A 12,524-nucleotide genomic window follows, 5' to 3' on the forward strand; every position below is an offset into this window, starting at 1 on the left:
TCAACTCCAGGTACAGGCTGCAAAGACTTACTTGGGTCTTTGCCTTTGATGGCGTTCTGGTACTTACACCTTAATCTTTTCATAAAATCATGGTCGTATGGACCGTTGTTAAATGAGTTGAAGCGCTGTAAGGGAGATAACATTAGAAATAAGCCTCCGACTTGTGAAACCAATGTGACTCCTCAATAAGAACCAGTTATCGATAATTATGAGTAAGTGGGTTTATTTTACAATATAAGACAACTTCACATGCCTCACTAGTACAGCTTGCAGGCTGAAATGTCTCAATAAGTTGAGTTGTAATAATCTAAGGTACAGAACAGTAACAGCCACAAGAATAAGGCGAATTGTCGGAAATAGATGTTCCATAAAGAAACTTCACCGTTCTAATCCAAACATAGGATAAGGATAAAGTTTGCTAAAGGGGATTTCTATCACGGGGGCAGGGAAGGTGTCAACATAAGATAGAACGTCTGTAGAAGTTCGGGAAAAGAATGTTCAGCATAAAACTCTAAACTCAGGCAAGAACTCAGCAGAGAGATCTGTTTCCTCTCAGAGTTAAGGGAAAGTCTGCCTAGCTAACTATGGAAACACCAATTAGATACAACAGCAGCTTCAAAAACATCCTTGTCTCTTCTTACATCACCAGGAACCAACTGAATTGTTAACTGAGAGAGGCATCCGCACACTTCTTTAAGTTTCTCATCTCATCAAAACTGGGACTGCAGAACTGAATCTTAAGCTTCCCACCATCCTGGTACATGATAAACACAAGGTCTTTTTTACCATTATTTCTCCTAGTTTGTTGCCAGATACCTCCCTGCAGGCCACACTATCAGTCGTCTAATTCAAACAATGAGTCTTTCTATAGCTAACAAGAAGCAGGATAACACACCTGCAAAAGGAAGAAACAGCATACAAGCAGGGTTAAAACACATTTCCAATTAGGGCCTAAAGTTAACTCAATGGTCAACATCAACTTCGATTACACGATTGTGCATATACATATGCATTTTAAGAATGAATGTGAGACATGAACATAAAAACTACATTATTACATTGGTCAGTTGATTGTTTACACATTTCTATGTGAATCCTTAGTGTCTGCTATGTTTACATATTATTAAAATATTTAAATGCATCACACATGTTTTTTCCATTGTTCTGAAAGGTTGGTATAAATGAGATAGTCTCTCATTATGACCACCTTAATGCATGGATGGTATTGAAGCATCTATTCATCTCTTATATGCTACCTTTACCATTATCTGCATGAACTGCATAGTTGCCAACGGTCCTGTTTTTGCAGGGACAGCCCCAGCAAATTGCAGAAACTGTTCCTCTTCATTTCAAACAGGTATGCAAACAAATACTTTCTATCTCCAGCAGTGCTGTGCTGCAAACTGTCCCAGGATTTTTTTCTAAATGCTGGCAACTATGGAACTGTTAAGAATTTCTTACTCAACTTCTATGTGTGAACTTTGACTTTATCTGATGCCCTCCTACAGTTACATGCTCTAGCCCCACTCCTGCATCCTCATCGTCACCCCAACTCCTCCACCCCCCTCTGCCACCACTTGTACAGCTTGCTTCTGTCATGGAACCTCTCGAACAACCAATGAAAACCTGTAGCCAGCTGGTCATTTTGATGATAAAATTAACTGCCCCCCCTAATCTATCGAAAAAGCATCCAAGACCTAACAACACAGACTCCTCAAACTTCATCCAGAAACCTTGGTTTTGACCCCTACTTTTGCACGAACAAAGGAACCCTAATAAGTGACCTCATTTTTATACAAATAGACAAGCACAATGGAGAAAGGCCTTGCCCTCACTACTCTCGATCCCTTCAACAAGGAAAACCCCTCAGGGTATCAAACTTTCAGTAGCACCTTCATCGGCCTGCAGAACAGCAGGTTCCATCACCATCTACAATAATGGTATTATCCTCATCCAGTCCTCAGATCACCACCTTAAATTATTCGAATACTTCTTCCCTCTCATCATGAAAACTGCATTGGATTCCAATCTCTCCACCGTCCCAGACTTTTCTAACACCAACTCTCCATCTCCCTGTGGGTCAGATTCTTCTACTCACTCCTCTAGTTCACAATATCATCCCTCACCCAGATACTTTACTTCAGAGGTACACACTAAAAATACCCTGAGTAGACCCTTCACCCCTCTCCCACCTCACCCACGGTTTCTCCAGTTTGCTAATCCCCCATTAACAGCCAATGACTTACCATTGGCACTCCCTCTCTCCTATCTCCTGTGATATCCCCCAGCTAACGCCGATCCTATCCCTAAACCTCCTTGCAGCCCTGTGCCTTCTCACTCTTTATATCAGCACTCTAGCCCCACTGGCATCGCCCCCTAGCCCCCTGCCCGCCGGCCACAGGCCTGACATCCCACCGCTGCAACATTCTAGAATACTGGTTGGATGAGATTGCAAAAAACTTTCATAGCCTCAAAGCAGACTTACAAAGACCCACTCATATTATTACAGAGAGGAACAACTTTCTGTATCCCGATAGATACCATAGGTTGAAAAAGAGCATGCACAACATCAAACATAATCAACAGACCTCTCTTTGCCACAACACCCTGCCCCCTCTTGGCGAGATAGCAGATTTCCATGATCTAACAAATCACTTCAAACACTCAATGAAAAATGTCCTTGACTCTATCGCTCCACTACAGCTAAAAAGTGTTGTTAAAAGACTACAAACCCTGGTAAAATGGCAATCTCAACACACAAATGCGCAACTTGAGACTTGCTGAATGTCAGTGGAGATCAGTTCCATCCCTTGAACACCTCAAGCACCTGAGATCCTTGAAGAACAGATACTGCAAAAGCATCAGAAATTCTAAAGCAAGTTTCTTCCGAAACCAGTTGGATCAAGCCAGCAACCATTCCAAAAACGTATTGAGCTTATAAAATTACAATCAAACTGCACACCCAATCTCTCTCCCGCTGGTTCTAGTCCACTACCAAATTGTGAGGAATTTGCCTTCTGCTTTATACAGAAGACAGAAACCATGCAAAAAGACCTGCAGACGGTCTGGTAACATGGCCCTCAACCCATCCTCTCCGCCTCCCAGACTACTATTCCTTCATATCCCATTGGGCACTTCCCCAAAAACAATGCATCATGGAACTGTTTCAAAAACTTTGATGAAAGTGCTGTCCACAAGATTCTAACATTCCTGAAACCCTCAAACCAAATCAATGACCCTCTACCTCCCAACTTCTTCAAGCAGATCTTGCCCTCGATGCTCCCACTCTGGACCAAGATTGCTAATGCCTCCCTCCACCAAGGCACTATTCCGGATTGCCTAAAAACTGTTCAAGTTTTCCCCATCCCCTAAAAGTCAAAATCAGATCAAAATTTCTTAAACAACTTTCAACCCATCTCCAATTTTACTACCCTGGCAAAGATCCTTGAGAAAAGTGTTCACATCCAACTTTGTAACCACATTGAACAATTCCAACTAGTAGGCAAATTTCAATCTGGCTTTCACCCAGGGCACATATAGTGGATGATGCACAAAAAATGCTGGATAAAAAACAATTTTGTCTCTTAATCATGCTTGACCTATCATCTGCATTCGATACAGTTAAGCATGACAACCTACTAGATCTCTTGGAACACCATGTGGGACTAACAGGAACAGTCCTTAACTGGTTCACCTCTCATCTACAAAACAGGACTCAAAGAGGAAAGATGAATCATTCACCATCGCAGACCACTCCAGTCACATTAGGCGTTCTCCAGAGCTCCTCACTTTCGCCCCATCTCTTCAACCTGTTCATGGAGCCTCTAACGGAAATATTTAGCTCTTCCAATATCCACTTCCATATGTATGCGGATGATACACAACTTCACTTAAAAGTTGTTTCCCCAGAAGCCAACAGCTCCCTTAACTCAACACTTCAGAAAACTCAAAATTGACTAGCATTCAATTACCTTTAGTTATACACTCATAAAACCGAATTCCTAATAGCTCTAATAGCCAGCCACCGTTCATTGAAGAAAGATTGAAACATCTAACCGCCCTCAGCTATATTCCACAGGTCAGTGACTCAGTGAGATCACTGGGATGCATTCTTGACAAGACTCTCAACATGCAGAAGCACTTCAGTGCCGCCACCAAAGGGGCGAATCACCAATCGAACATTCTAAGAAAACTAAAACCCTTCCACCCCTCGACGACTTCAAGAATGCAGCGCAAGCTCTAGTGATTCCCAGGTTGGACTATGGAAGCGCAACCCTCTCGGGGTTGCCCAGATCCAGACTGGCTCCTCTAAGGGCTTCACTCAACGCTGCTGCAAGGCTCATCACTGCCTCCAAAAGAAACAACCACATCACCCCTGATCTGAAATCCCTTAAATAGTTCACATTCGAAGCTAAAATCTAGCTAAAAATTGCCTGCATGACACATAAAGCCCTCCACTTTAAAACCCCTAGGTATCTTGCTCAGAAGCTGGAACTTTCCGACGGCTCCAGATCTGCAAGACCCTCCAACACATTTCTTCTAAAACCACAAAGATTCTATAAGAAAAAAACTTTCAAGCCATCTTGCTCTGGGATGGCACAGAGAATCTGGAACACCTTTGTTGGACTTGGCCCTTCTGGCGGGTTCAACCCCAAAACTTTTTGTAATTATCCTAGCTTTTTCCCTATGTTGTGTAAGTGGTTTTAGGCCTCTAGGCGCTTTTACACTGTGTCCCAGTGGAAAGTGTGTGCGCTCTGTGGTACATTGAATGAGACTGACCTGCCCTCCCATAGGAATGCATGGGGAATGTGTGTGTCCATGGTAGTTCCTGATGCGTGAGGAGTGCAGGGTCGAGTTTGGTATGTGCAAATTCGTGAGAGTGAATGCTGCGCGATGATGTGTGTGGCGTTACTGTGTCTAGTGTAGAAGAGCCACTGGCATAAATGTGAAGTGACTGTCCGGCTTGTGATTGGCTGGTGTGTCTGGCTCGAGGAGTCAGGATGGGTCTGCCCCAGTGGTGGATAGGGAGATTTACATCCAGATGGGTGGGAGGAGTACACCTGGGACCTGAATAGGGCTGGGCTTTCCCCACACAATGCTGGCTCCGCCCCCTGTGGTGCGACTGATGTCCCTAGCCTGTCCAGTGAATGGGGAGAGGGGCTGAGCACAACAGATTACTTCAAAACCAGTTGCATCTGGTTTTCCCTTAACCCTGCGGCCTGAGACAAAGGAAATGTGTATATGAAAAGGGGCTACGACCCCATGTAAAATGTTCTGTCGTGCTTGTGTTCTTGAGGGGACACTCGGCCAGGAGGAACCGCCGCGGGACCCAGCTGCTGTTTCCTGGGGGTCCCTGCGTGCTGGCCTGCCTGGCTGCGCCTTGCTGGGGTCTCCCCAGTCCCAAAGATCCTCTGGTTCTTCCTTCCTGGAGACTTTGTGCTACAGCGCCTGGGAGCCCTTTATCTTTGCAGTTGGAGGAAAGCTTCACTTAATTTTGGGGCAGAGCGCTGGACTTGTGCCCTGGTGAGCGCTCTATTTCTATTCAAGAGGAGCAACGTGTCTGGTTGTTTAACCTGCAGCTCGAAGCTGCGATCATTGTGAAAGGGGAAGCCCCGGCGTGGAGATTCCCCCGCAAGTCCACTTATCTACGTCATGGGAGCCCACCCCGCATCTTTGCCGGTTTTTGGTCCTATTCACGAAGCGGGTGCCTACCCCGCCTAATTACCGCTTTGTGGTTACTTGAAACAGCGGGAGCCCACCCCGCTGTTGTACTTGCAGAAGCGCGGTGCCCCGAAGGGATCGCCGCCGCCGGCCCGGGAACCTCGCAGGAACTGTTTCCTTGGACCCGCCTACGTCAGAGACCTGCCGCGCTGAGATTGGCCCCAGCGTTGCAGGTTGCCAGGCAACAGGAGACTCGCCCTAACAGAGCCGCGCTGCGTCTCCACGAAGCGCCCGGCGTCTTCGCCCCCCCCACTCTACCGCCGAAGACGACAGAGCGCCTGAGAGCTGGGGAGCGTGACCGAAGAAGGAAGCTGCCTCCCGGAGACCTACAGGCCCGGCCAAGTCCCCGCCGCATCTAAAAGGTAACCGGCTCGGGTCTTGAACCGGAGCCGGTGAAAAGGGGAGAATTGAAGTGGTGGTGCGGGAACTCGCTGCTGGCGGCCCGCGCATTAACGGAGGGTGGTGATGTTGCAGAGATAGCACAGTCCGTGCTACCATGAAGGCCATACTCCAGGAAACGTCCTCCTGGTGATATTAAGGCAGCGGGGGCAATATTTGAGGACAGCGCCCTTTCTGTGACGGGCGCGTGCACGCACCTTTGGGGATACAAAAGGTGCTTTCCCAGCAGTAGAATTAACGCCGGAAACAGCATTTGGCGGCCATTCTGTTTAAAGTCCTGGAGTGGGGCTTTAGCGGCACAGTGAGTGCCAGTGCCAGGGGTTGCTGATTTCCACAGCGATGCCGCAGTTGCGGCCGCTGCCACACTTTGGGGCATAATCGATTCTCAGAGTCCCCGAGCGGGACTCCCATGTTCCCAGTGCCCAGGCTCATTTTACCAGCTGCCCAGCACTTAGTGGGCAGCTGCAATGTTTAGGTGTGCCCCTGTGCGCTTTTACTTACGCTGCCTGCGCAGCCCAGCCCTGACATTTTGGACAAAGGGCGTTTGAGCCCCCTGAGAGGCCAAGTTGGCCTGGGGGACAGTTTTTCTGTGTTGTGCCCTCACCTAGGGTACATGGTTATTTCTACCTGTGTACTTTTACGCAAGGTGCATTGCCTTTATGCTATTTTTTCCTAACTGTGTCTATGCGTAGGAGACTGTTTTCCTAGTATAGGTTATGCTAGTGAGTTCCTGGTTCCCTGCGTGATACATGCCTAAGGTGTTTAGGATTGCGTAGGGTGTACTTACCTTTTACCAGTGGTTACTGGTTGTGCGCTGCATTTATTATTTGTTCTACATGTCTACATTTACAATTGGTGATTTGTGCTAATTCTGACAGTGGTCCATGTGGCCCTGTCTTGTGTAAATAGTCCCCTGTAAATTCCGCCCAGTGCCAGTTGGCACAGTGTAAATTGTGTGAATATTATCTTATGTGTTTTGGTATAATACAAAGGCTATTTTTATATATAACCTTGTGTGGAGTTTCTTTTGTGGTGGGCCTTGGGTGTCGTTGCTGGGTGCGCGCGCAAACGCTTTACACATTGCCTCCGGGATAAGCCTGACTGCTCGTGCCAAGCTACTAAGGGGGTGAGCAGGGGTTTTCTTTGGCGTGTAACTCCCCAGCCCTGACTTACAGTGGTGGTTTCTGCCTGGCTTTGGCGCACGCCTTAGCCAACCAGAAATCCCATTTCTAACAACCTTGACCCCTGAAGTAAGAATGAATCCATCAACTATTTCCTTCAAGAAAAAATTCAAAGGACTCCTTAGGAACAAATTTCTTCCCTGTGCTATCAGATTCCTTTCTTCCCTCAATAACATCCATGACTACTCTCGCCGTAGGTCTCAGAGTTTTAAACTTCACAGTCCTGATTCCACCGCCCATTTCATGACACTGCCTGTCTCCACAAATGTATTGTCCATGATTCTATCAAAATAAAAAATAAAAATACAAAAATAAAATAAATAGATTAAAAATGTTAATGAAATCAAGAAACACTTTTAATATAAATGTAATTGATGAATATATAAATGCACTGATATGACGTAAAAAGGGTGGAGACTAAATTATGGGGCTCCACCTTTGTGCATCAAGCTGCCACTGAGAACCCCAGAATGTACTGTCCCTCAGTTTGGAAGGCAAGTTCAATCTATAACCATTGAATGCAGTTGAATCATTCAGGAGATTGGCTCCAAGTCATGAATTGCTTTAACCTGCATAAAGAGAACATTCTTTGGTTACAAAATTGTCGCTGGTGTCAAAACACAGGAGAATGTGAGCCTCATACTACAGGGTCTTAATATATTTTAGGTTTCAAGCAACTGCTTTTTTTCACTATTTAGTTGTTTTTCGGTAAGTCCAACATAAATATCTTGTGGAAATTTTTGCCATAATCAGAGAAAATTGACAAATAAGTAGATTCCTCATAAGAGGAGGATGACAGGTGTCCCGATTCTCTAGGCTCCCAAAGAAAGTACAGCATGTTCAGACTGCAGTTGTCAGTTTCACACTTCTTACACGGACTCCAAAGCCATTATTAAAAGAATCAGTTGGATTTAATGATGGTTTTCCAGACATTCTTGTATCAAACATTGGTGTGCTCATTCTCAGTCAAATCAGCTACTTAAAAATGGAAGCTTTGCTGAGGCACTCTGTGCTGGGCAGAGTGGCTTTTTATACCACTGGGCATTTCCCCAGGAGACTGGGGCAATTGTTTTCTTTTTTAACTTTGACTGCCTCTGCAGCTGTCTCCAGCTCTCCATGATAAATGGAAACAGGGAAAAAGAGAAAGAGAGATATTGGAAAGAAAGAGACAGGAAGGGAGTGATGGATGGTTTGAACATTTTAGCTAGGGCTGGATTGAACATTTTTGCCAGGGCTGCTTTTGGTTTCTGAGACAATGTATGTATCTGTGTTACTTGAGAGGGATGTATAGACCTCTTGGTTCATCAGCAGGTTATTGGCCTACAGACCTTGCCTCCTCATGCTTCCTGTTTCCTAATGTTCTAACAAGCACATTGAACCACATGGGTGTCTTATAGGAACCCAAAAGAGTTAATAGAATTAGGGCTGACAGGGACCACTAGGGGCTGGGGCTGACAGGGACCACTTGCACATGCAGTGTCCTTTACCAGAATAAGCAGGCTGTGCCCTAAAAGGAAGCATACCATCGCCACATCACAACAGATGTACCCTTTGCTTGCTTATGTCAAAGAATGCTTGGAAGGTGAAGATGATGCTAAGGACAGACATGCAGCCAATTACCAGGGCTACAAGGATGTGAGAAACATAGCCTCAGTCATGTGTCACACCCTAAATTCTGATTAGGTGCAGTAGAATAGTTAACGAGCCTCTAATTTGATGACGGCAACGTCTCTATCATTTTCACCATGATGATAATTTGGGGATAGGATAATATAAGGTAAGAACACATATTTTCAGTTTTTTGTAAAACACAAAGTTTTGTAAGGGCAATGGAAGATCACACCTTCAGAAGAGGAGAGGATTACCATTTCAATAACTTGATAAAGCAATTGACTAATTCTAGGGAATAAATTGCTTAATAGTTGATGCTAATGAATTATGTCCTCTGTTCAACAACAGGGGCTGAAACGTCCTACAGTGCTCCTAACAAGGGACTTTCTAATTAAAGATATACCAGGATATACAAGTCTAACAGCCAACCTAATCAGAGTCTCGGTCTTTGCTTTGTTGTTTATGTTTTATGTATAATTCTTTTGAGTTTATTAAAATAATTTGCCACAAATCTATATTTTACAATAAGCTATAAGCTTACGTTAGTTCACCCCTCATTCCCATTGTTCTTTTCCAAAGGCAAATCACAGGTTGAGAGGCAGGCCGGAGTTGGAGTTCTAATGCTTTACATTATTCATATTTAGTTGGGGTAGTTGGATTACATCTTTAAACAGCTGCCAATTCTTTTGTTTGTTATGATCTGTTTAGGGTGGCAGGAGGTAGGTACCATATGTGTGTCTCACTCCTTCCATTGGTTTGATTTGTATATGATAGTAAACAAATTTAAATACCAAAATTGTGGTTTAACCCCCCCTCTCCACTCCCGTGCAAAATTTGCCAAGCCTGGTACTGTGGCCAGAGAGCCTCCTAAATTGGCAAGCGGTATGTGACATAAAGCTTGCGGCATGGCCAGTATCAAAGACAAACCCACACAATCCTCCTGGGATCATACAAACATGCTAATGTCAAGCTTCCTACCTGGATTTGTGCGGCTAGATGATGTCAATTGTTCACTCCCCTCCTCTGATATTCTTGAGGGAGCGTAAGTGAATATTCCTCTAATCAGCCTCCCCCTTCCTTCCTGCAGATCCAGTTTGGAGGCCACCCAGTTTCGGGTGCAGATGTTGAAGTGGTATGAGAGTCACCTAGTTTAAAGCTAAACTCGCCAATTAGTTATCTTTTGAATAAATAAAAAATGCCACAACGATGTTCTTTCTATCTGCTCTCTATGCTAGAGAAGTATGGTGTTTATGCTTACAGCAGGCGTTGACTAAATAATTGAAAGGCTGTTCCACACTATACACTAATTTACACTTCGAATCCTCCAAGTGCTGCGATATTCCCGCCTCATGCTTGCTATGTCTCTGCTCTACACATGATGCATTGAGGTAGTGTGGACACAAAGGCACATTGTATACCCAACACACTAATGTTAGACATAGTCTTTCATGCCTGTCAAAAAGTTTATTTCAACTTGTGCGTGCTGCAGCTTGGTCTGCACCTAGTAAGGGTTGCAGGGGCAGTCCTGACGCCCTGATTTTAGAGTCACCCATGCCGGTGGTGCAAGCCCACATGGGACTTCTACTTTTTTTGCCACTTGAACAATTTCTTCACCACTTTACTCTGCCCTTATTTGAAACTCAATTAGCCCATTAAAGCGCGCCAATTATTTTCCATGTGTAGGGGTCACACAGCACATGCCCTGGAAGCTGTCGAGCAGCCTCCAAGTGCACATAGAAACCACATAAAAATGCATAATCCTTCAAAACCTGGGGAATTGGGCTTTGAGTGCCGACGTGAATGTGAGAAGGAGAGATTGGCCCACACTTGGCTGAGGAAAATGTTCTATGGATGGGTTTTTAGTAATTTTCAGGAAATCACCCTTTTTGACTTGAGGGTAGTGTCAGTATGGACAGGAGAGTGTGTGTATAAAGGGTATGTGGTGAAAGCTTTGTCGAAAGGTATGGATCCGAGATGCCACTAATTGCCTCGAAGGCCAATGCTGAAGAGTTGAAACCGTACTCACAATAGGCTGACAATCAGCTAGCTTGGTGTGAGTGGGGAGAAATTGGTATAAGTCTAGGGATTCCTAACTGGTGTGGTACCAAAGTGTTGTAAAATCTCATAACTGCTTGATAATGGTGGCACAGAATGTGCTGCAAACGTTTAAATGTTTAATATACCGCATAGTTTGCTTTTACCATATTACATAATTCTCCAAAGCTGATGCTTAATTTGATAATTTATTGGTGCGTACTGCAATTAATACTGGGCATAGTATGGGATGTTTTGGGTGTTTGTATATTACTCATTCCAGAGCCTGAGATCACGAGAATCTCAATCTCTGTTTCTCAATCCACCTGGGTCACCTTGAGCTGCAGCGGTCCAATAATATGCCACACAACTCTGTCAGCACACAAAAATCAAGGGGCCCAATTCAGAAACTCACTGCCAGTTTTTAACCACCGGGATGGAAACAAAAGGGGGATTTGGTTCCATACATTTCGAATATATTAATATTTTCTTGAGAATACCTACATGGCTGTAAATGTGTGTTGCATTGCAGATGATGGCGTTTGGTGAGGTCCACTCTTGAACTATGAACTGGGATGAGATTACCAGCCTCGTCCTTAAAAGCCACCAAAAATAACATGTATCCATTTACCAATACACCTCAGCTTTTTATAACTTTGTGACTGTACTGACCAAGCACTTAACCATATTTTGAATGAATAACCATATTGGAGGAAGGGGAAAAGATTAATCACTAACAAATATCTGATTTCTTCTTAGGAGACAACAATGGATGGTCTCAACAACTTGACAAACTTTATGAAAAGCACTACGAAGTTATTTCTTCATATCTGCTTGAAGTGAAGCCAGCTGAGTGCTGTAAGTAGTTCAACATTTTCGATATGATACTAATTATAGAACAGGATTCCTCATTAGCAGCACTAAATTCTAGATTCCTGCAGTATAATGCTGACATTTATGTAAATGTAATATTTTGCCATAAGGCTGGTTAGAGAACAGTGTTGAGCTATGCTGTCCTTTTCTCTTGCTTTACTTATTGATGTGAAATTCTGCACCGGCTGGTATCGGCCTTATGACCAGCCCTATAATCAGCTTGTGTCTACTTGTGAAAACCTGGAAGGGGCTGGATTCAAAGTAAGGGATATAAATTCCTTACATATGTGTTCCTTACACGTATCCGTGTAAATAGATTTTGACATTTTTTTCTTGAGTGATAAGGAAATCTGTTTCTAAAGTAATCAACGTTTTCTAATTTGGAGGCAGAGACGTAGCTTCCATTGGTATAGCAGGTGCAGTGGCACCAGTGCAATAAGCTCTGAGGGGCCACTGAAGCCTGATTATTGATGTGGTGCACTAGGGCCCATGACACACTGGCTCCGCGACTGCATTTAGGCAATAGGCACTACTCTGTGTTAAACATTAGATGCTGCTGGGCGGGTTAGAAAAGTTGTAGCAGACATGTGTTTAACCCCTTTTGACCATGCGTTAAAGAGAATCGGTCGAATGGCTAATGAGAGAAATGTAAATTAAATATTTTCCCGAGACTTGCGGTGTGGTGACGTCCTGGTAAAATACTGC

At 44.3% G+C, this 12,524-nt stretch overlaps 1 protein-coding gene across 1 annotated transcript in view; it reads left to right on the forward strand.

The window, feature by feature from the left end:
- The window catches only part of RXFP1 (relaxin family peptide receptor 1), a 1,268,256-nt gene that overhangs the window by 850,511 nt on the left and 405,221 nt on the right, over positions 1 to 12,524 (forward strand). The window contains exon 3 of the mRNA XM_085641728.1: positions 11,706 to 11,804. Within this exon, the coding sequence (XP_085497854.1) occupies positions 11,706 to 11,804 (99 nt within the window). The remainder of the gene's footprint in view (positions 1 to 11,705; positions 11,805 to 12,524) is intronic.

Source organism: Triturus cristatus, chromosome 2_2 (assembly GCF_964204655.1).
Source record: "Triturus cristatus chromosome 2_2, aTriCri1.1, whole genome shotgun sequence".
Classification (NCBI taxonomy): domain Eukaryota; kingdom Metazoa; phylum Chordata; class Amphibia; order Caudata; family Salamandridae; genus Triturus; species Triturus cristatus.